Source organism: Oncorhynchus kisutch, linkage group LG8 (assembly GCF_002021735.2).
Source record: "Oncorhynchus kisutch isolate 150728-3 linkage group LG8, Okis_V2, whole genome shotgun sequence".
Lineage (NCBI taxonomy): Eukaryota > Metazoa > Chordata > Actinopteri > Salmoniformes > Salmonidae > Oncorhynchus > Oncorhynchus kisutch.
In genome coordinates this window covers 58,852,555-58,877,132 of record NC_034181.2, presented here as the reverse complement: position 1 = coordinate 58,877,132, position 24,578 = coordinate 58,852,555, and the positions used below count along the sequence as shown (strand labels likewise).

The window sequence follows — 24,578 nt, the reverse complement described above, 5'->3', positions numbered from 1 at the left end:
GGTGCACTTCACAGAATAGATGGCATCATGAGGAGGAAAAGTATGTGAATATATTGAAGCAACATCTCAAGACATCAGTCAGTAAGTTAATGTTAGGTCGCAAATGGGTCTTCCAAATGGACATTGACCCCAAGCATACTTCCAAAGTTGTAGCAAAATGGCTTAAGGACAACAAAGTCAAGGTATTGGAGTGGCCAACACAAAGCCCCGACCTCAATAAAGTGGTGATCCTAACTGACCTAAGACAGGGAATTTTTACTAGGATTAAATGTCAGGAATTGTGAAAAACGTAGTTTAAGTATTTGGCAAAGGTGTATGTAAACTTCAACTGAATATTAAGTAACCTGTGCATGTTAGTCTTGCATATAACTTGGAGCTATGGAATAGAACAGAAAATGTGTGTCCTATGGTATTTCAATTATAAATACCATTAGTGCTTTCAGGTTTATATTGGGTTTCTTAAACATGTTCTTTCTTTTGCAGTTCTGTGGGGCTGGCTAAAGCTGCTCTCGAGGCTATCAATGGATTCAACCTGTTTGGGAATCAGGTATTTGATTTATTCTCCAACTTTCATCCACGTTCTGTCAAGAGACCTCGCCATTGTCCTCACTTACTCTCAAGATAAGAGTTTAGGATTTTAATGACCGAACTGCATATGCAGCTCTGGTGTAACAGCGCCTGATGCGTTAAGATTGCATTATAGATAGTGTGTAACTGATCTAATGCTTCAAATTGGGAGTCCCATTACATCACCATCTATCTTCAAGATCTTATAGATGGTCATAGTACAACAGTTCTCAGATATTTAATTAATCAAATTTCCTTAATATATATTTAAATTTGATTGAACCTTTTATTTAACTCGGCAAGTCAGTTAAGAACAAATTCTTATTTACAATGATGGCCAAACCCAGACGACGCTGGGCCAATTGTGCGCCGCCCCATGGGACTCCCAATCACGGCCGGATGTGATGCAGCCTGAAGCCGGTGATGTGATGCAAATGACCGGATATCATCATTTTCTGTGTGTGGAAAGTGAACCACACACTTGTGTTGTACTCGGGGCTGACTAGCTAGATGTCTATGCACTAACAGCTTTGATAGATTACTGCTGTTCCCATTTCCTTGATTTCCTTGCTCCTTTCTGGATCAGCCATTTTGTAGGTTTAATTTGTTTTTGCTGTCTAGAGTAAAGACGGAAATGTGAACATCCATTATATGTGCTAATGGATTGGAAAACTGAAAAAAGACCTCCACTTAGCATTCTTGTTTTTCTCAAAACAGATTTCTTTCTTTTCCATTTTGTTAGTTCATGCAGCACGACGCATTTCAAGCAAATAAAGCACAACAACAACATTGTGTCCCTTGTGAACCTACCATGAATAATGTCTTACCCCTAGTGATTATACAGTTCCTTCGGAAAGTGTTCACAACCCCCTGACCTTTTCCTAATTTTTGCTGTGTTATTTCAAATGGATATCAGCTGATATACGAAGGGCTATATAAATATTTTTGATTTGATTTGATTCAATTGATCGTTTTTTTGTCACTGGCCAACACACAATACCCCATAATGTCAAAGTGGAATGATGTTTTTACAAATTAATTGAAATTATTTCAAAAGGAAAAGCTGAGATGTCTGGAGTCAGTAACTATTCAACCCCTTTTGTTATGGCACGCCCAAATAGGTTCAGGAGTAAAAATGTTGCAAAATGCAATAATTGTGTTTAAAATTATTTTTGAATGACTACCTCATCTACAGAAATTATACCCCACACATACAATTAGGTCCCTCGAGCAGTGATTTTCAAACACTGATTCAACCATAAAGACCAGGGAGGCTTTCCAAGGCCTCACAAAGGACACCTATTGGTAGATGAGTTCAGAAATAATAAAAAGAAGACCCTAAATATCCCTTTGAGGATGATGATGTTATGAATTACACTTTGGATGCTGTATCAATACACCCAGTCACTACAAAGATGCAGGCGTCCTTCCTAACTCAGTTGCCAGAGAGGAAGAAACCGCTCAGGAATTACAGAGGTTTAATGGCTGTGATAGGAGGAGGGATCAACAATAATGTAGTTAGTCCACAATACTAACCTAATTGACAGAGTGAAAAGAAGGAAGCCTGTACAGAATAAAAATCTTCCAAAACATGCATCCTGTTTGCAACAAGACACTAAAGTCATACCGTAACAAATGTGGCAAAACAGTTAACCTTTTGTCCTGAAAAGAAAGTGTTATGTTTGGGGAAAATCCAATACAACACATTACTATCATGTTATGGGTATGCTTGTATCATTAAGGACAGGGGAGTTTTTCTGGATAAAATGAAAATCCACAAGACACTGGCATATGAATTCACCTTTCAGCAGAACAATAACCTAAAACACAAGGCCAAATCTACACTTCTTACCAAGAAGACAGTGAATGTTCCTGAGTGGCCGAGTTAGTTTTGACTTAAAACTGCTTGAAAATCTATAGCATGGCCTGAAAAATGGTTGTCTAGCAATGATCAATAACCCATTTGAAAGAGCTTGAAGAATCTTTGAAAAGAATAAAGGGCAAATGTTGTGGAAAGCTCTTAGAGATTTACCCAGAAAGACTCCCGCTGTATTCGCAGCCAAAGGAGATTCTAACATTTATTGACTCCGGGGGTTGAATAAGATATCAAGATATATTCATGTTTTTTTTTCATAATTGTTTTTTGTGTATTTTGTTTAGATTGTTGACAAAAATGACAATTAAATCCATTTTAATCCCACTTTGTAACCAAACAAAATGTAGAAAAGGTCAAGGGTTGTGAATACTTTCTGAAGGCACCTTATGATCGTTATGGTCTCTTTTGCTACTGTTATCAGTGATTTAATGAAGGGCTCTTCTTCTTAGCCGCCTCCTTCTTCATCTAATTAATCCACTGCCAATGATGTTAAATTGACTCATTGATGATCAGAGTTTTAGATTAAACTCTGTGCCCCACTGGGTTTGGTTCATGTCATTAGGCAGTAGTATAGTAGTGGCTGGTGTGTCTGGGGCTGCTGTGTGGGGATGAAGTGGCTATGAGTCATCACCTAGGTTATTAATGATGGCCAGCTCTCAGTGCCCCTCTGACTTCCCTCCAGATTTTCAACTGAGAATAAGCCATGATCAGTGACTCTCCCCAGCTGTGTTTCTTAGAGGCAACAGCCAATCAATGACTAGCCAGAGCACAATGGTCGAGAGGGAGCCAATCACTACCTTTACCCAGCTTTTATGTGTGGGTTGTCAGTTTATTAAGTGACTGTCTGCTTCAGAGCAAAATGTGGAGTGCTGTCAATAAAGGTACTAAGAAGCGTAGGTCACAGTGGAGACCACGTTCTGTTCTGTCACAATCATTTACATCCCATTCCACCAAACCCTGCATTATGTACAGTAAATCACTAAATTGTTGAGTCACTCTGATGTCTAAAAGCTTTAGTTGGCTTGTTCAAAAGCAGCATACATAATGCATTGTGCAGAAACTGCTTAGATAGTACCTTTTTTTCTTTTTGCCTTAATGTGAACATTTTTTGAGGTGTCAGTGAAGAAACGTGTCCGGGAACATTTGTAACAGAAATTTTGTGAGATTTGTTAATCCAGAAATGGTACAGTAAACTAACCCAGAAAAAGCACTCCGACCCTCATTTCAACAGAGGGGCTGTAGGGTAGGTAAATCATATGGTGGGCAAAGAGTTTGCAGTCTAACAACATGATGTGGTATCGAGGTGATTGGATGGCCCTTCATGGTTGGAGTGCCCCCGCACTGTGCTCAAAAGCATAGAAAAATTATGCTTTTTAGCTTTGTACCCAAAAAGATCAAATGGTCGGGCAATACTGACTCTTTTGTAAGAGTAAGGTTGTAATATTGCTGCCTTCGTAGCTGGTTTTGATCTGCAGAGGCGGCAGGTGAGACTCGGAGTGTGTGCAGCACTTCATCCTCCGAGCTGAATTCACAGTTACGTTAACAAAACGGGTCTTCTGCCGTGCTATGTCGTGTGTGTGTGTACACGTTGGTACGTGTGTCCATGCGTGAGCGAGTGTCAAAATCAAATTGTATTGGTCACATAGACATATTTATCAGATGTTGTTATTGCGGGCGTAAAGAAATGCTTGTGTTCATAGTTGTGACATTTTGATGTTGTTTCCTGCGGATTAAGGCTTCTTTTCAGGGAGCTAGTGGAAGTGGTGGTGACAGCTGCAGTGCGACAGGCCTATATCGGGTCATGCTGAGAACAGCCAGTAGCTGCCATCCATGCCCTGCAGTCCCATGGCTCACTAGTGGCACAGTTCAACAGCACGGACGGAATGACTATAAATGTGTCCTAGATGTTTTGAGTTCTGATTGGCTGTGAAAGTCGGTGTTCAACCAGGTTTTATATATGCGTTATGTCCAAACATGTAAGCATGTAGGCTACGTTGAATCTTGCATTGTGACAAAACGGAAGCGCTACAAGTTTCATCCACATCGAATCGGTAACAGACCTTGTCTGACCCGCATCAATCTTACAACCACCAGTGAATATGACTCGTCATCTCTGTTGGTCTACAGGGTTGCTCTTGGTCTGTCATCTTCGTGGACCTGGATGCCCACAACAGGAACAGACAGACACTGTCCTCCCTCCTACCCAGAGAATCCAGGTCCCACGTGAGTAAAGACAATTAAACCACTCATTGCTAAATACCACTCCGTACCCGATGATGAATTGGCTCAGTGACCAGTTCCAGTCTCCCAGTTCACCAGTAAAGAGGGGGCTAATAATTTTTCTCCGGCATTAAGAGCAACTAGACAGAAAAGTGCTCCTGTAAATGAATTGGTTTAATTAGGGGAGATGGAAGAAATGCATTGGCGCCACATCTACAACATGGGCTAATGGGAGGGAGAGGTGGGGATGGAGTGAGAGAGGGCTGCGGAGGAAGGAGGGGAAGGGAGTACAGTACAAGGCTTATGCAAATAAAACATTGAGCATCTTAATTATATATGAGTCTCTGACTAATGTGTTATTAAATGTCAGCCTCTTTCATTTTGGAAAGTGACCATTAGCAGGGAGAGAGAGAGGGTCCCTTAGTCTCTTAACCCTTTACTAACTACCTGAAGACAGCTGGCACATGGGGGTGAAGGGTTGACTTCGGAAATGATTAAAAACTGGTATCTGTGTTTTAAATGCTCCGCATTTTAAACCTTCTTTGAACCCTATCACAGAATACGGACGCTGCCCTCCTGCCCTGCATCAGTTACCCTGCGTTCGCTGTGGATGACGACGCCCTCTACAGTCAGACCCTGGACAAGGTGGTGCGCAAACTAAAGGGGAAGTACGGCTTCAAGCGCTTCCTGCGTGACGGCTACAGGACCGCCAATGAAGACGAGAATAGGAGACACTACAAACCGGCTGAGATGAAGGTCTGTGGTTTAGTTTAAAAGCCAACCCTGCAGACTGATTGTGATGACTAACATGTGCTACTCTGACTTGACTTTTTCCATTTCAGCTCTTAAAACCCCTTACGCTCTTCGTGAATTGGCCTATTATGGATAAGGCTAAATTGAAGTGTGTCTTACATAAGAAATACGGAAAGCATATGCATAACAATGGTAGCAATTCAAAGGGAACCGTTTGGAAATTATGTGGAAATGATTAGACGTAAGGTGAGGACACAACAGTTCACATGACATGGTTGGCATAATTTGAAAAAAATGTCTATTGACAAAAGGACTATCTAAATTATAAAATATGATCTTAGTCTTAGGATTTCACTACAAATACTAGTGAATTCAGAGAAGCAGATATTAATTTTGGTGCGCATAGACTGGATTCTGATGTGTGGTCCGTGGCAAAGTTTCTCCAACAAACAGGCTCATTCTGTTCAGGATAACCCAGGATGTAACACCATGTCATCTTGTAACTGCACATCAAACATGGTGATTATAAATGTTGAAATTACATGAGTTTTATGAGATAGCTAGCAGTTGATGCAGTTCTTCAATAACACAGACCCCAAAGTAAATCAAGGGGAGGGGAAAAAAAGAAAGAAAAAAAAAGAACAAATCATAGATGTTATACTGGGAAGTAGATGCTCAATGTTCATTGTTTCCTGTCCTCAATGATTCTCCACAGAACAAAGTGACGGGGATCTAATTTATAACCCCCTACCCTAGCCTGTGGTTGACCAATTAGAATTATTTGCAATAGAATTGGGCCAATGGCCCAAGTATCCTGTTTCAGGCTCAATTCCTACACAGATTCGAACCAGGTGTTGAATTGAAAAACAATTCCATTGATTGTTAATTCCCTATTGGCCTCTAGTCCTCTGTGTATTATCTTAAAATATTATTTTTAGCAATTAAACACTGGAGTGATAATTGATAGCAATTAAACACTGAAGTGATAGATATGCAGATGTGATGTGCAAGTAGAGATACTGGGGTGCAAAAGAGCAAGAGGATAACAATATGGGGATAAGGTAGTTGGGTGTGCTATTTACAGATTGGCTGTGTACAGGTACAGTGATCGCTAAGCTGCTGTGACAGCTGATGCTTAAAGTTAGTGAGGGAGATATAAGTCGTCTCCAGCTTCAGAGATTTTTGCAATTCGTTCCAGTCATTGGCAGCAGAGAACTGGAAGGAAAGGGGGCCAAAGGAAGTGTTGGCTTTGGGGATGACCAGTGAAATATACCTGCTGGAGCATGTGCTACGGGTGGGTGTTGCTATGGTGACCAGTGAGCTGAGATAAGCCAGGGCTTTACCTAGCAAAGACTTAAAGATGACCTGCAGCCAGTGGGTTTGGCGACGAATATGTAGCGAGGGCCAGCCAAAGAGAGCATACAGGTCGCAGTGGTGGGTAGTATATGGGGCTTTGGAGTCAGAACGGATGGCACTGTGATAGACTTCATCCAGTTTGCTGAGTAGAGGGTTGGAGGCTATTTTGTAAATGACATCGCCGAAGTCAAGGATCAGTAGGATAGTCAGTTTTATGAGGGTATGTTTGGCAGCATGAGTGAAGGAGGCTTTGTTGCGAAATAGGAAGCCGATTTCTAGATTTAATTTTGGATTTGAGATGCTTAATGTGAGTCTGGAAGGAGAGTTTACAGTCTAACCAGATACCTAGGTATTTGTAGTTGTCCACATATTGTCCACATATTCAAGTCAGAACCGTCCAGAGTAGAGATGTTGGTCGGGCGGGAGAGTGTGGGCAGCAATTGCTTGAAGAGCATGCACTTAGTTTTACTAGCATTTAAATGCAGTTGGTGGCCACGGAAGGAGTGTTGTATGGCATTGAAGCTCGTTTGAAGGTTTGTTAGCACAGTGTCCAAAATATTCTTACAAGATGGAAATGTGGACAGACTCTGAGGTGTTTTGGCTTGCTTGTATGACATCAAAGCGGTATTTCTTATCCTCAACATCTCATCTGTAAAAATACATAGAGTCCTCATAATTTACAGCATTTCCTTCACTCAAACATTTTTTTCTTTGCCAAGTTACCAAATTTAGCGTGAGGGATGAAGCAACTTCTTGTCGCGTTCAGAACGACTGTCAGTCAAAACCCATACAACGCTGTGAAGTGGAGACACTGAGAGCTCTGTCGTCATGTATTGCATGTTACTGTACAGCCACTGCGTTCCAATCTGTGCCCAAATCTGCCATTGTCAACCCATATACGGGTACGAGTGCAAAGGGTTAATCCAGATTTTGTTTTCCTACGACAGAAGCCACGCAACTGTGGCTGCTCTGCCGTTGATAAATCCCAACTGAAGGCATATTAACTTCAGGATTAGCTGCTGTGCCTGCAGAGTGTGAATTTGGAGCAGGGCAGCTACTTAACACTGAGCAAATCATTGCATTAGCTGCAGCACTGACCTCCCGGAATTAATGAGCTTGGATTCAACAGGGGGAAACACAAAGGGAGGAAATATGGGAATAATCTGAGCCACTAAACTTTAAAGTTTCATTATAGGATTTAGACTAGGTGCAATCAACAGGTCCCAGTCAGACCATTTCGGAGAAATGGGAGCTGGATATTACACTATAAAATGCTTTGTGATGAATCATTTTGAAATCTCATCCATTACAGTAGATAATGTGGTAGGCCATTACATAACATTGTAGATGGAATGGTTCTCTGCACATGCATAACCTCTTCTTGCTGCCCACTCAAATAGCTAGAAGTCACATGTATGGGACCACGAAGGACGTTGTACATCATATTTTATTGTTGAAATATGCTGTTTCAGGTGGGAAGGGCATTGATTGCAGGTTTATTCAATTTGAAAACGCACACCTTGTTAGATTTTCTAAAGTCTGTAACGTTACCCGCTACAAGTGAAGGAGTGCATCCTGTTGTACAATATAGTGTTTTACAATCTGTGTAATAGCTGAGGCTCCTGGGATAGCTGGTGTTTACTGCAGATGTAGGCCTCAGTGACTGCTCTCTCCATCCTTGTAACATTTTATTAAATATCTCCATCATTTTGTACCTTATCTCTACTGGCACAGACACACAAGCAAGCACGCACTCACTCACTGACACACACTAGCATGACCCAGCTGTGTCAGCCTAACCCTTGAGCGATGACAAACAACTCGCAGTATGGTATGCAACATAGCTTTGGTAAAGCTGATAACAAAATACAAGAATAGAGATGGAGAATAGAGATGGCCTCTGGGGAATCATATGTTAGATTTCTTTTGATTTGATGGACTGATGGCTGAAGCGGTCCCTGTTATCTCTGCTATAACAGCCAAACCGCAGCCTGGGAAATGTGTGGCCACTCCAATTAACAGCCTTTATTTCATTACGTTGTAGTCACTCTCTTATCTCCTATTGCCATGGAGATTGTCTGCAGAGATGGGAGATGGCGATAACAAAGTCTTAATTACATTTCAAGAGTCGTTATGCTCCGCCTCTCTCTGAAGGCGAGGAAGCCAAGCATACCACGAAAGTGAGTTGCTGCTTTGGTCCCAAAAAGAGCCCTTAGGTGACTGTCTGAGAGCTAGTCAATTTGAAGAAGGGTTGTTACGTAATGCAGATATATCCTTGGGTCTGTTTCATTCAGTTGTTCTTTTAGTGTGTCCTCGGGTAATTGATCCACTAAGTTTAAATGATTTATGTTGCCTTTGGTTTGTGAATGCTACATGAAAACTGAACCAAGGACACTATCTGACAAACGAGGAATACCAACAACAACAAACATGTACTTAAGACTTATTACGTCCTCACAGTTACTGTTGAAGTTTCTCCTTGGAAATATTGAAATTAATACATTGCCGTTTCGCTATACAAACATCTCTACATTTGGCTTGTTTTTAATTTCAACCCCAGATGATTTATGGGTATCGGTGGTGAGGTAAGAAGTCTAAAGCTATGTAATGGAGTTTCTGGTTGGCTGGGACTCTGATAGCATCTCAGAAGTAATTGTTTTTGCCTCTGTTAAACTGTTAGAATTGGAAAACGAACTCGCCAGTCTTCACCTGTTAAGTGTTTTGAGTGTGTGTTTTGGGACAGGCCCATCATTTGCTACGTGCTGCATTTGTTCTAAAAGCTGAGCATTTTTTATTGTGTTCAATATGCAACCACTGACACAAAGCAATATATTTTGAGATTAATGCACTTGCATGCCATGTTTATTTCTCTTTCGGGTTAGAAAACGAGTGACCTTCTCAGTGTTATGTCTTTTTTTCATTTCTTCAAAGACACTTTTATGAAAATTGAATGTACTTTTCTATTTCAGCTTTTTGATGGAATTGAATGCGAGTTTCCCATATTTTTCATCTTCATGATGATTGATGGTGAGTCGTACACAGTAAACACCACAATAGTTGTGATGTTAATATTGTTTTCAAATGGTTGTGAGTATTCTGTTACATAGAACTTGAATATCTTCCACTTTTTAGCCATTTTACGGTCTCCTCTACTCACCTGTATTTGATTTCCAGGGGTCTTCAGGGGGAACAACGCCCAAGTCAAAGAATACCAAGATCTGTTAACGCCTATAATTTTTCAATCTTTTGAGGGTGAGTTTTCCTCCTCCCTTGGTGATCTGTGTTCTTATGGAACTACTGTGTACATATACTGCCATGCACATACACACTCAATTACTCTAGCAGTGTTTCCCCTAGGATTTTTTTCAGCAGTGGTGTCAACGGTGGTGGGGTGCATTGTTACTGGGGGGGGGGGGGGGCGCACTGCTACTAGTGTTAGCATAATGGCATGCTAGCTGTTAGAGCCTAGCAACTATCCATTTCAAAGTGTATCTCAGCAGGAAAAAAATTTATTGTACAAAATTACATCAGATTTGTTACGGCGCTGGCAACAATTCAGCAGTGGTGGGCCACCGCTGCTAAATGAATATAGGGGAAACACTTATTTGTTCCTCTCACATACACATTCAAGCTGGCATCCGTGGGAGTCTTTTGAGAAATGCACATACATTTTGGTTGCAAAGATTACTGTTATTTTCATATTATACACATTACAATATCCATCCATATTCATCTCCCACACGCTGAGTGCACAAAAGCTGTTCACATATTTTAAGGACCAGGCTTTCATATCAGCCTTCACACAAAGCTGTACCCCCCCCCCCCCCCCCCCAGTAAAGAAACCACATTAAAAGATTCTCGGGAGCCAATAGCCTCTGAAGCATGCATGCTGCTTTAGGAATACATCTCAGTGGTTGCAGACAGAGTTGTCACCTCCTTTGGCTTTGTGGTGTCTTTGCGTTTGTTATGCAGCGAAAGCATTGTACTCCCGGTGCGTTCCATCTTGGAAATGTGACATTTCGTCACGTGTGTCTGTTGAGATACCTTTGAATAGATAACTACCACTCCCTACTCCTGAGCAGCAGACACATAAACTGCACTCCTTTCTATGTATCAACCTCCTGGAAATTCCATTAGTGCCCTCTATTCGACATGTTTGTAATCACCCAGCACAGTAAAGTGTATCTATCTCCCGTCCTGTCTGTCGTGGGTCAGGCCATGCTGTCATCCCGAAGTACTACCGCGTACCTGCCGACTTTGTGGAGGCGGAGCAGAAGAAGCACGGGAGCCAGAAGCGTTTCCCTGCCAACACAGGCCAAAATGGCATGCTGTTCCTGTGGGGCCAGGCCCTCTTCAACATCGCCAGGCTGCTGGGTCAGTCTCTCTGTCTGTCTTCCCTTCACTGACCTCACCTCACTGTCAAATACCTTCTCTTCTCTGACCTCTCGCTGGCGAGCTATTCGCTATAGAGCATGCTCGCTGGGGTGTTCACTATACTGTTGTCACGTCAGACTGCAGAGGTCACAGAGTTCAGATATTCAGTTCAACATATGTATTTGCTGTATGTTTGTGAAGTTGCTCACAGGTTAATGGGTTCTCATTACAAAGTAAGGACTTTTTGTAAGGAAAAGTCATTTTATGGGGTGTATGTCCAGTATATCAGTTGGAACCTTTAGTGTGCTCTCTGTGTTCACCCCTCCATTTTGCCATGTCTCTTTTCCAGTGGATGAGCTGATCAGCCCCCAAGACATCGACCCAATCAAACGCTACGTACCCCGCCAGGATCAGAGGAACGTCAGCATGAGATACTCCAATCAGGTTTCGACTCCCATTCCCATGTGACCAGCCATGTTTGGCCATCACTATAATCAGAGATACTAGATACAACGACGAGATGCTTGTGTCTCCGACCTAACAATGGGATTCGCTGTCCACAGAGTAGAACGGCAGGCTGTCAAGTTCCTGCCTATTCCTCTCTTTGTATTGGTTGATGCATGTCGTTATTTTAATACTTTTTTGAATATTCCATGAGGAGTGTTAACGTCAACTGCCTGTATCCAATGGAGAGTGAGTGCAAGCCTCATGAATATGCATAGACAGTCTAGAATTTCAGGGAACAACTCTAATATAAAGTGTTGTTTCTCAAAGTAGCCGGGATGTCACTTCAATCAGTGTAAAGAATGATTTTTAAACCTTGAGACAATTGAGACATGGATTTTGAATGTGTGCCATTCAGACGGTGAATGGGCAAGACAAAAGATTTAAGTGCCTTTGAATGGGGTATGGTAGTAGATGCCATGCACACCGGTTTGTGTCAGCAACTTAATATTAGGAAGGTGTTCGTAATGTTTTGTACACTCAGTGTACACTCTTAACATTACAAAACCTCTATTAGATCAACTAAGCCTAATTTATTTTTTATCTTGACCAAATTCTACCCCAAATCTCATTGCCCCCCATACAAAAAACTCCTCACTTAATGATCTGCTTAATGTGGACAGATTTTGGTCAGAGTAAAGCCTCTCGCTTCGCCTCTTCCTCTCCGCTATAATTAACCTTACAAACTGTGTAGTTTGAGTCCTGGATGCTGATTGGCTGAAACAGCATTCCAGCCATGTGTAGACAATATACCAAGGGTATGACTCAAAATAACTTGTTTACTGTTCTAATGATGTTGGCGAGCAGTTTATAATAGCAATAAAGCACCTCAGGGGTTTGTTTTATATGGACAATATACCACAGCTAAGGGCTGTATCCAGGTGTTGCGTTGTGCATAAAAACAGCCCTCAGCCGTGGTATGTTAGCCATATACCACACCTTCACGATCCTTGCTTATATAGTTAACCTGCTATACGGGCACTACTGCAGACTACTATACACCCTCTGCATGTATACATGAGTCTGCATAATTCTATATATCATTGATTCAGATGTCATGTATTCTTACTTGCTAGGACAAACTTTGATGTATTATTCCAAACCTGTGTTGATATGCGGGTGCCACAAGGCTCAAACGAGAGGTAAAAAAAAATCAATGGGGAAGGAGAGAGATCAGGAGTCTACATAATTTACCTTGAGTTTACCTTTCCTCCTGCATGAAAGTCTATCTCACCTCGGTGGAAAAACAGGTTGTTGTTTTATTCATGACGCAAATGCTCAGCTAAGCAGCTCACCCTGGAGCAGAGGTTGGAGCTCCGGTACCTTCTCAAAGCCTTTCACCCTGGAACGGGGCTAAGGTTTGCGTCGTTGGGAGAGCACGCTGGGAGGGGGATTGCATAATGTTCACAAGCGCGTGGAGCGGCTGTCTCGTTGCCTTTTCATCACTATAACCCTTTGGTCTGTGGGGGGCGGCGCCTGCATGCGTGGGTGCGCTGAGCTTTCACATGGAATCTACTGTTGATTTTTGTGCTCCCATTTCGCCTGAGATACTCTTCGCATCGTCATGTCTCCAATGCACTTAAAGGCACACTACATAAGACCATTCCATGATACATTAGACTAGACCTGCTAAGAAATATTCTGAATGAACGTCTGAATGGAAGTGGGCAGTGCAGCCAGACGCCGCTGTGGTGTAACGGTAAATAGAATAGCACACATTAACACTGCATTAGAATGGCGATTGTGGGGTTACATTTACAGTGCCTTGCGAAAGTATTCGGCCCCCTTGAACTTTGCGACCTTTTGCCACATTTCAGGCTTCAAACATAAAGATATAAAACTGTATTTTTTTGTGAAGAATCAACAACAAGTGGGACACAATCATGAAGTGGAACGACATTTATTGGATATTTCAAACTTTTTTAACAAATCAAAAACTGAAAAATTGGGCGTGCAAAATTATTCAGCCCCCTTAAGTTAATACTTTGTAGCGCCACCTTTTGCTGCGATTACAGCTGTAAGTCGCTTGGGGTATGTCTCTATCAGTTTTGCACATCGAGAGACTGAAATATTTCCCCATCCCTCCTTGCAAAACAGCTCGAGCTCAGTGAGGTTGGATGGAGAGCATTTGTGAACAGCAGTTTTCAGTTCTTTCCACAGATTCTCGATTGGATTCAGGTCTGGACTTTGACTTGGCCATTCTAACACCTGGATATGTTTATTTTTGAACTATCCAATAAAATATCCAATAAATGTCGTTCCACTTCATGATTGTGTCCCACTTGTTGTTGATTCTTCACAAAAAAATACAGTTTTATATCTTTATGTTTGAAGCCTGAAATGTGGCAAAAGGTCGCAAAGTTCAAGGGGGCCGAATACTTTCGCACGGCACTGTAGATTGGACTGTTCAGCAAGCTTGATGCTATGCATTTAAATGTGTCAGGTGATGCCCTGCGACCTTCTAGATAATTCACAAGATAATGGGATTCACATAGTTTACGTGTTATTTATGTGATGTTAGTGTTATACATATTATGAAGAATATAGTGCGACTGTGTATGCTGAGCAGCTCTGACTTGAAACGTCCTAATATTCCCAGAGCCTGTATACTGTACTTTAAATTGTTATTAACTGATACAAATAGTACACTATTTTTGGTGGCGCATATATTTGATGCACTTCCCAGAGTGTCAGGCCCAGTAAGCACTAGACCCAGATCTGTGTGTGTGTGGATCGGGGGTAGTTTAGTATTTAGAATCCATTAGGAGAATGTGAAGTGAATGCTCCTTGTCTGTGGTTTGTTCCACATGAGAAGTGATGCGTTTTGCTAGGCTCAGAGGTTGAGTCAGATCAAACGCACCCCAGGGAGTTTCAGGAAACACTCTCCAAATAAACACGGAACAAAAGCCAGAGAGGAGATATCATTAAGCCATATGCCTTAAAATATACACCCACTCACACACACACACCATCAAAGCACTCGCGCAGCAAGCACGTAATACTATACACCAGATTAGCTAATCGGACACATGAAACAAATGCACACATTTTCACTACCGTAATACTGAGTCAAAAAAGGACACACATGAACACAAATACACAAAAGATGGATTCAAACACATAATAATTAATTGTATTTTTTATGTAACCTCAAAGGGCTTTACTTTGTGGGGGGGAACTCGCCTCATCCACCACCAATGAAATGAGCAAATATATACTAGTATTTTCTTTCACTCTCTTTCTACATGTGTACACATACTCTCATAACACACAGTATCGCATAAGTGTACTGTACAGTTGCTCTCTGGCAGCCAATTCCTTATAGCTCTAGTCCCCACAACAGAAACACAGCTCTCTCTTTAACTGAGTGATTCTGTGAGCCACAGAACAAGGTTAATGGGAATTTCCAAAGCACAGTGCATCCTGGGGGCTGTCACTCAGCCCTGCATCTGTGATGAGGTCTAAAGGTGAGAGGGCTTCAATTGGCCGTCACACTATGAGGCACAAACAAGCCCCTTCAGAGAAAGAGAGGCGCAACATGGAAGGCATTTTGAGGTTGTCGATTTTAGTGTCTCTACTAAATGCACAATGTTGTTGGGGAATTCAGTTTTACAGTCCTGACAGTAAGTCAAAATGTCTTTTTCCAACTTTCCAAGCTTTTGAAAGTCAAACTCTAAACCCCCTTGCTCATACCTTTTCTGCATCCTGGGTTCCATACTACAGGTTTGTTTTGTATCACCATATGAAGGGAATGGCTTCTCGGATCCATTGCAGAACAAAGGAAAACATATTGTGATTGATTATGTAACAAAATAAAATAGAAGAATTAGCATGTTTTAACACAGTAAAACAAACATTAGAGGGACACCATTTTTTAGATGCATAATCCAGACTTCCCTGTTTTGATGTGACACCCTGAATGGTTGTGAACAGATGGATGTTATTTTTTCCCTTGCATCCAAAGATAAATAATATTCATTAGCAGGACAGGGCTGCCAAATGGCACGCTGACAGCACTGTAGAGCAGGGCTGGGCCCCCCTATTGACAGCAGGAGCCCAGGAGAGATTGCCAGTGACCTGAACCGGCAGGGAGTAGGCCATCTCTCACATAATGGGACAGCAAAAGTGGATCACAGCGTCTGCTTTAGAAACTTTACAAGGCCCCGGTCCCAAGTCAAATCTACATTAATGAGTTTTTTATACATTTGGCCCACTGGTTTTTCCAAGCTCACTGTTTGGTTTATTGGCCATAATGACTATAGTAACTCTCCCAGCCTCTCATACCTAAGGGGAAGTGACCTGTGAGCAGGAGAACTTCCAATTTGGCTTTATTTGTCTTTCCAAAGGCAAGCATCTACAAAGCTGACCACCACCTCGACAGGCAAACACAGTTTGGTCTTTCATCATAGAGCTCCATGCTGCTGATTCTTTCTGTGAGTCTCGCGGAATGTGGCCAAGCTCACAGCAGTGATGTAGAGTACAATCGTGTGCTCTCCCTCTCTCCCAGTGCCCTATATGAGAAAGGTCTCTATTTGGGTAAAAACAACAGTTGTGTGTCATCATCCCTGTCTGGGCATATCAATTATCTGTCATGGGGATCACTGTGCTGGGGTTAGAGCCAGGTCAGTCACATGCGCCAGAGCAGAGACCATTTAGATGGCACAGCCATATGGGTCTCCTAACTCGCCCGTGCTGCTGCAGTTGCCATGCCAATGTTATTGCACACCAGGCTCGGTGCTTAATAAACTAAAAAACGGCTTGTGGGTGGCGAGCTGGAAAAGGGCTTTGACATTATACGAGCAATTACTGCCACGTAGGTGACTGTCAGTCTCCACACTTACACTCAACGCCCTCCCATTCCTCTATGTCATGCAGTCCCGTCTTCCATCCCCATTTTAATGAGACTTTAATCCATAATGGCAAAACGGTACTTGAATATGGGCTGAACCTGTCAGCTTAGAGGGCTTTATTGTCTGGGCTGGTGTGTCCGCTCTCTGGGTGACGATGCCGCAGCACCCATACAGAGCCTTTCATAGGTAGGCGGCCTGATTTATCAAAGACGGTCTCTCCCAGTCTCCCCAGTAGAATCTCAATGGGAATTACATCAAATACAACAGGTTTGACAAGCCCAAGGCTCAAGGAGGCTTTCATAGGGCTCAGCTTAATATAAATTGATTTTTTATTTTTTTTTGGTCATAAGGATTCCCGAGTAAACCTAATATATCTGCGGTGTGCCCAGTGAGAGGGAGAAAGAGCGATGCGTATCAAATTCTCAGCAAGCATCCCTCCGTAATTACATAGCGAAGAATCCAATCCCCACCGTTTTCAATTTCTGTGAAGTGATTGTGTCTGTGCCTCCACTATTACATTCAATAAGTCTGCCTTTTTCATGCTACCTGGAAATGTAAAATGAGAGGAAATAAAGTGTGCTTTTAAATGCCAACCTTGAGAAAGTACAATCAAAAACGTGTCTCCTGCTTGGCTGTCTGCGCACTTACAATGTGTAGCACGTCACTGCCGATCGCTTATGAGATAGCGTTGTCTTAGTGCCTTGTCAAGCTTATTTTAAACAACACACTAGTAACACACGTACAGTGATGCGAGTTTAGTATATGTACATTCAAGTCATTGTCCCTTTGATCTAAACTTGCATGTAAAAATGCTGAGCAACAACAGAGTGCATTTTATTTGGTGTCCGTTTGTTGTGTGCACACTCATGGGTACATTCATGTGTATGTATAGGATTGTCTATGTGTACTGAACAAAATATTTACACAACATGTAACACTTTCAAAGATTTGACTGAGTTGCAGTTCATATATAAAGAAATCAATCAATTGAAATAAATTAATTAAGCCCTAATCTATGGATTTCTGTTCTGAGGGCCCAAAAATTAGGAAGGTGTTCCTAGAGTGGAGTGGCATATACAAAATGCGCGCTAGACATGCTGTGAAGGCTCATGGCCAGTCCCGGTGGAGCTGTGTAACCTTGAGCTGGTTAGCTTAGGTCAGTGGACAGAAGGGCTCAGCAGGGCCTAACACTGAATCATCACTGAAGACATATTGAGAGGAGGGATGGATGGGAGTGGGAGAGGAGGGATAGATGGGAGTGGGAGAGGAGGGATGGATGGGAGTGGGAGAGGAGGGATGGATGGGAGTGGGAGAGGAGGGAGGGATGGATGGGAGTGGGAGAGGATGGATGGGATGGGAGTGGGAGAGGAGGGATGGATGGGAGTGGGAGAGGAGGGATAGATGGGAGTGGGAGAGGAGGGATAGATGGGAGTGGGAGAGGAGGGATGGATGGGAGTGGGAGAGGAGGGATAGATGGGAGTGGGAGAGGAGGGATGGATGGGAGTGGGAGGGAGTGGGAGAGGAGGGATGGATGGGAGTGGAGGGATGGATGGGAGTGGGAGATGTGGGAGAGGAGGGATAGGATGGGAGAGGAGGGATGGGAGTGGGAGAGATGGGGTAGGAGGGATTGTTGTCTTCACAAGCTGTGTCAGAAAAGGACCAACACTGTAATTTTCCCCTGTGAAATGATTCCGTCTCAGTCAAAATTTACATAGTGACTATTCTTTTGAAGTAGTGTTTTTTTCAGGCTATTGACCATGTATTTGGAGTACATTCACAGTTCAATTGCTTTGGGGAGATAGGCCTATGTGTATATTTCAGTTACCTACATTATGCTTTCCGATGCTTGGAGAGTTCCACTGTGTGAAATGCACTCTGTATGCAAAGGACACGTATTGGTAGCCAGCGTTTGGGTAGACAAGGTGCAGTGTGAGAAGAAGCCTGAAGGGGCCTTTTCCCTCCATGCAACAATGGAGGGAAAAGTGTAACATTTCAACTCTTTTAATTTGGGAACATCTCAAATGAAGCAGAGATTAAACTCATTTATATTTGCATATATCTGACTAAGCTTGTTTTGCAATTGGGCTTTTACTAGTTGAGATGCACGTTTCTCATGCTGAGAAGCTACTGTTGACGCAAATTGCTCACCTAAATTTGAGTTTTTTTCTTTTTCAGGGGCAATTTATTGTACTCATTCTTTTCAACAGCTTGAAATGAGAGCGGAGTAGCTAGACAAGTTGTAGAAGAGCATTTATTCCAAATAGTGAGATTTTCTTTCTGACAGCCGTTTCTGTTCTCAATGTATTCATGTTATTACTTTTAGTAGTAGCACACGGAGAATGTAAAATATTGACATTTCAGCTCTCCTTCAGACAGAAGAGCTTCAGGTACTGTATGTACTGCACTATTAAATAAGACCATCATTACACATAAAAGGAAAACAAATAAAGAACTAAGACACTCTCCATCTATCTCTTCCTCTGAAAACAATACACGTCTTCCTCCAACCCCGGTCAAAATGTTAATTATTTTGTTTGTGTTTATATTGCCCGACCAAGCAAAAAGCCAGTAACTGCTCATAGCGTGGAACTGAGAAAAGTAGCTTTTATTTCCCTTTGTTTCACAGTAACCTAGTGCTTTTACTGCTAATATGACTCCCAGTTTCTCCAAAACACAATACAGTAGAAGCAGGATACTTGTCCACATGATTAAGCATGTTTTTAATGTAGCAAAAATGACTAACTCATTTTCGACCAAATGAGCAGTTACTGCCGTTTTGCTTGGTAGGGCAGTGTATACAGTATGTGTCCGTTCACACATTTACTGAGCATTGAGGTGGCCTTATGAGAGACTGTTAGTGTCTCCCGGCTGTAGTGTCGTCAGTGTGTTGTCCCTCCATCTGCTCTGGCCCCGGTTACCTCAGGGGCTGGGGGGCCCATGGCCCAGAACCTAGGGCCCAGAGCCAGGTGCCAGCAGGCACGAACATGAGGCGCTAATTGAAGCTTGACCAGTCTTATCCAGGTTTTTTTCCTGAGACATAACAAGATCTCTGCAACACCTATTAAGATGTTCCAGTACATTCTGCTGTCCAATCGAAGCTTTGCTTTAAACCTAATTACCCACCAGGTAGGTATAGTGGTGAGCTGGAGAGAGAGAAGATATTTCCTGCATTATTTTTTTTGCATCTTCATTTCTTATTTTCTTTCTTTCTCTCCTCAAATGATTCCTTTTGTGTTTTGGAGCAGAATACAAATGAGAGATTTCCATTGCAGTGTTTTGGAAGCCGCTGCTCACAATTAATCAGAAGAGATTTCTGTGAACCTCTCTCTCCCCGTCCCGGATTCCTCTGATTAATGATAATGAGGGTGTTGAGAAAAACCTGCTCTTTCCGCCCAAACAAAATGGCTTCCAGCTTTCTCTTCTCAGGCTTCCTGCGGGGCCATCTAACGGAGCATTGCCTCTGATGAACAGCCCTCCTGCGAATCACAATATGTTATTTTCAAATGTTATTCAAATGTTATTTTAAATGATTTTAGTCATTTAACTCCAGTGATATGATTCACTCTGTTTACAAATCACTTACCTCTGAATACATCTCCCGGGACTCAGAGGAGGGAGGCAGAAATGCAATTGCTGCAAATAGAAGAGAAAGGAAGCATGATCATTAGATCAACGTCATTCGATCCTCAAAGATGACTCCTTGAAAGATTCACAGGTGTATGACAGGCTGTTGTATCATACCTTTCACCTTGTTCAGAGTCAGGAGCATTATTCGTGTAACTAAATTCTGAAGCAAAGGCACTGCTTCTCTGCATCTGTGACAACGTTTGCATGCACACCAATATCCTGTTATTATTCAGGATGCTCAAGTATTCTGTTTTTGAGCTGACTCATATAAACATCATATCCCGTTTACAATAACCCGAAAAAGCTTGTATCCCGGTTATGTGACACAAGGATAAAATGCCTGGGATATGCTGATCTTAGACGGGATACCGTAGAGATCTTAGTAGTAAACGGGGTGTTTTTTTTCTCTCAGTCTGCGCAGGCTCAGTTGCACATTATCATGGGTGTTGTGTGATGGTGATTTCATCTGATTGTCAAACAAATCACTTCAAAAAGTAGGCTACCTGCGCAGTTCGAGACACCATAATAATTCAATAATCATTTATTTGTCTTATACTCCGTACTGGGCCGTATAGCATACTGGCCACTTTCACCCTTTAATTTAAACAAGTTTCTGCTTATAATTTCCGACATTTGGTAGGCCATTTGTTTGTCAACTATAGTTAGATATAGGCAACTTCTCTTCTGTCATAACTTGTTGCCCACCAGAATGTCTTACATTGATAGAATGCATGCGCTAACCTCGTTAACACCGGTAAAGTTGTCTTTTTCATTAAGGGACCTTTTCATGAAGGAAATTAAAAGCTGAGAAAACGATTAAACACGTTTCTGATAAGACTTCAAGTTCGTCTTGGGCGCATATTTTATATGGTTGAAATAGTCTGCTTGCATAACAGCGTCAAAGATAACACATTACACGCGCAGTCACGTTTACTCGAGATGCTGAAAGAAAGAAATGCGATTTCTCCACTCCTGTAGCCGAGACAAAATGAACATTTGTTGTATAATTTTACAGCAAGAAATGCATAATTCTGCAAGAGTTCATATTATATTACTCTACGTGTGAGAGGTTATAGGCCTACAGTCGGTGTCCATATTTCAGTTAATATTCCATTTAACCCATATGATCTTAAATTAGGAATCTTCTGTTTTTTTATTTATTTAGATATACTCGTTAGCAGGATATCAAAGGTGCATGTAAACAGTTTATCCCGAAATAAGACCTTAGGTGGAATATGAGCTACTATCTGTATCTGTAGTCACTGACTCTTCTGATTTACTATGGCCAATCCAACTCCTACGAAATCAGTAGTTTACAACCACTATAAAGATTACCACTGTTCAAACTTCTGTAATTTTTTAAATATTTTTTTTATTTTACCTTTATTTAACCAGGTAGGCAAGTTGAGAACAAGTTCTCATTTACAATTGCGACCTGGCCAAGATAAAGCAAAGCAGTTCGACAGATAAAACGACACAGAGTTACACATGGAGTAAAAACAAACATACAGTCAATAATGCAGTATAAACAAGTCTATATACAATGTGAGCAAATGAGGTGAGAAGGGAGGTAAAGGCAAAAAAGGCCATGATGGCAAAGTAAATACAATATAGCAAGTAAAATACTGGAATGGTAGTTTTGCAATGGAAGAATGTGCAAAGTAGAAATAAAAATAATGGGGTGCAAAGGAGCAAAATAAATAAATAAATTAAAATTAAATACAGTTGGGAAAGAGGTAGTTGTTTGGGCTAAATTATAGGTGGTCTATGTACAGGTGCAGTAATCTGTGAGCTGCTCTGACAGTTGGTGCTTAAAGCTAGTGAGGGAGATAAGTGTTTCCAGTTTCAGAGATTTTTGTAGTTCGTTCCAGTCATTGGCAGCAGAGAACTGGAAGGAGAGGCGGCCAAAGAAAAAATTGGTTTTGGGGGTGACTAGAGAGATATACCTGCTGGAGCGTGTGCTACAGGTGGGAGATGCTATGGTGACCAGCGAGCTGAGATAAGGGGGGACTTTACCTAGCAGGGTCTTGTAGATGACATGGAGCCAGTGGGTTTGGCGACGAGTATGAAGCGAGGGCCAGCCAACGATAGCGTACAGGTCGCAATGGTGGGTAGTATATGGGGCTTTGGTGATAAAACGGATTGCACTGTGATAGACTGCATCCAATTTGTTGAGTAGGGTATTGGAGGCTATTTTGTAAATGACATCGCCAAAGTCGAGGATTGGTAGGATGGTCAGTTTTACAAGGGTATGTTTGGCAGCATGAGTGAAGGATGCTTTGTTGCGAAATAGGAAGCCAATTCTAGATTTAACTTTGGATTGGAGATGTTTGATATGGGTCTGGAAGGAGAGTTTACAGTCTAACCAGACACCTAAGTATTTGTAGTTGTCCACGTATTCTAAGTCAGAGCCGTCCAGAGTAGTGATGTTGGACAGGCGGGTAGGTGCAGGTAGCGATCGGTTGAAGAGCATGCATTTAGTTTTACTTGTATTTAAGAGCAATTGGAGGCCACGGAAGGAGAGTTGTATGGCATTGAAGCTTGCCTGGAGGGTTGTTAACAGTGTCCAAAGAAGGGCCGGAAGTATACAGAATGGTGTCGTCTGCGTAGAGGTGGATCAGGGACTCACCAGCAGCAAGAGCGACCTCATTGATGTATACAGAGAAGAGAGTCGGTCCAAGAATTGAACCCTGTGGCACCCCCATAGAGACTGCCAGAGGTCCGGACAGCAGACCCTCCGATTTGACACACTGAACTCTATCAGAGAAGTAGTTGGTGAACCAGGCGAGGCAATCATTTGAGAAACCAAGAGTGTCGAGTCTGCCGATGAGGATATGGTGATTGACAGAGTCGAAAGCCTTGGCCAGATCAATGAATACGGCTGCACAGTAATGTTTCTTATCGATGGCGGTTAAGATATCGTTTAGGACCTTGAGCGTGGCTGAGGTGCACCCATGACCAGCTCTGAAACCAGATTGCATAGCAGAGAAGGTATGGTGAGATTCGAAATGGTCGGTAATCTGTTTGTTGACTTGGCTTTCGAAGACCTTAGAAAGGCACGGTAGGATAGATATAGGTCTGTAGCAGTTTGGGTCAAGAGTGTCCCCCCCTTTGAAGAGGGGGATGACTGCAGCTGCTTTCCAATCTTTGGGAATCTCAGACGACACGAAAGAGAGGTTGAACAGGCTAGTAATAGGGGTGGCAACAATTTCGGCAGATAATTTTAGAAAGAAAGGGTCCAGATTGCCTAGCCCGGCTGATTTGTAGGGGTCCAGATTTTGCAGCTCTTTCAGAACATCAGCTGAATGGATTTGGGAGAAGGAGAAATGGGGAAGGCTTGGGCGAGTTGCTGTTGGGGGTGCAGTGCTGTTGTCCGGGGTAGGAGTAGCCAGGTGGAAAGCATGGCCAGCCGTAGAAAAATGCTTATTGAAATTCTCAATTATGGTGGATTTATCAGTGGTGACAGTGTTTCCTATCTTCAGTGCAGTGGGCAGCTGGGAGGAGGTGTTCTTATTCTCCATGGACTTTACAGTGTCCCAGAACTTTTTTGAGTTAGTGTTGCAGGAAGCAAATTTCTGCTTGAAAAAGCTAGCCTTGGCTTTTCTAACTGCCTGTGTATAATGGTTTCTAGCTTCCCTGAACAGCTGCATATCACGGGGGCTGTTCGATGCTAATGCAGAACGCCATAGGATGTTTTTGTGTTGGTTAAGGGCAGTCAGGTCTGGGGAGAACCAAGGGCTATATCTGTTCCTGGTTCTACATTTCTTGAATGGGGCATGTTTATTTAAGATGGTTAGGAAGGCATTTAAAAAAAACATCCAGGCATCCTCTACTGACGGGATGAGATCAATATCCTTCCAGGATACCCCGGCCAGGTCGATTAGAAAGGCCTGCTCGCAGAAGTGTTTCAGGGAGCGTTTTACAGTGATGAGTGGAGGTCGTTTGACCGCTGACCCATTACGGATGCAGGCAATGAGGCAGTGATCGCAGAGATCTTGGTTGAAGACAGCAGAGGTGTATTTAGAGGGGAAGTTGGTTAGGATGATATCTATGAGGGTGCCCGTGTTTAAGGCTTTGGGGAGGTACCTGGTAGGTTCATTGATAATTTGTGTGAGATTGAGGGCATCAAGTTTAGATTGTAGGATGGCTGGGGTGTTAAGCATGTTCCAGTTTAGGTCGCCTAGCAGCACGAACTCTGAAGATAGATGGGGGGCTGTAGATGTAATGACAGGGTACGGTGAGGTATGGTTCACCTCTCTTCCCTCATCACTCTTTTGTTCCCTCAAACCCCTTTATCTCCTATTCAAAGCTTTCCTTTACAAGTGGAGCAATTTTCACTGCAATGTATTATACAAGATAACAATTCAGTATATTATTGTGATTTTGTTATATACTATAAACTGAAATCGTATTTTCCCCTGTAAGGTGAGCGTTCACTTCTCTCTCTCTCT

The 24,578-nt window shown here is 42.4% G+C and overlaps 1 protein-coding gene and 1 long non-coding RNA gene across 5 annotated transcripts in view; one reads left to right on the top strand and one right to left on the bottom strand.

Moving 5' to 3' along the window:
* The window catches only part of LOC109895495 (phosphorylase kinase, beta), a 62,336-nt gene that overhangs the window by 20,144 nt on the left and 17,614 nt on the right, over positions 1-24,578 (top strand). For all 4 annotated transcript variants that reach the window (XM_020489208.2, XM_031830738.1, XM_031830740.1 and 1 more), the window contains 7 exons: positions 484-547; positions 4,571-4,666; positions 5,222-5,419; positions 9,742-9,799; positions 9,947-10,024; positions 10,988-11,146; positions 11,496-11,590. In XM_020489208.2, the coding sequence (XP_020344797.1) occupies positions 484-547; positions 4,571-4,666; positions 5,222-5,419; positions 9,742-9,799; positions 9,947-10,024; positions 10,988-11,146; positions 11,496-11,590 (748 nt within the window). The remainder of the gene's footprint in view (positions 1-483; positions 548-4,570; positions 4,667-5,221; positions 5,420-9,741; positions 9,800-9,946; positions 10,025-10,987; positions 11,147-11,495; positions 11,591-24,578) is intronic.
* On the bottom strand, positions 18,044-20,617 carry LOC109895497 (uncharacterized). The gene is made up of 3 exons (XR_002255993.2): positions 20,242-20,617; positions 20,084-20,133; positions 18,044-19,976 (listed from the first exon to the last, which is right to left on the bottom strand). It is a non-coding gene; the product is annotated as an uncharacterized LOC109895497 (long non-coding RNA).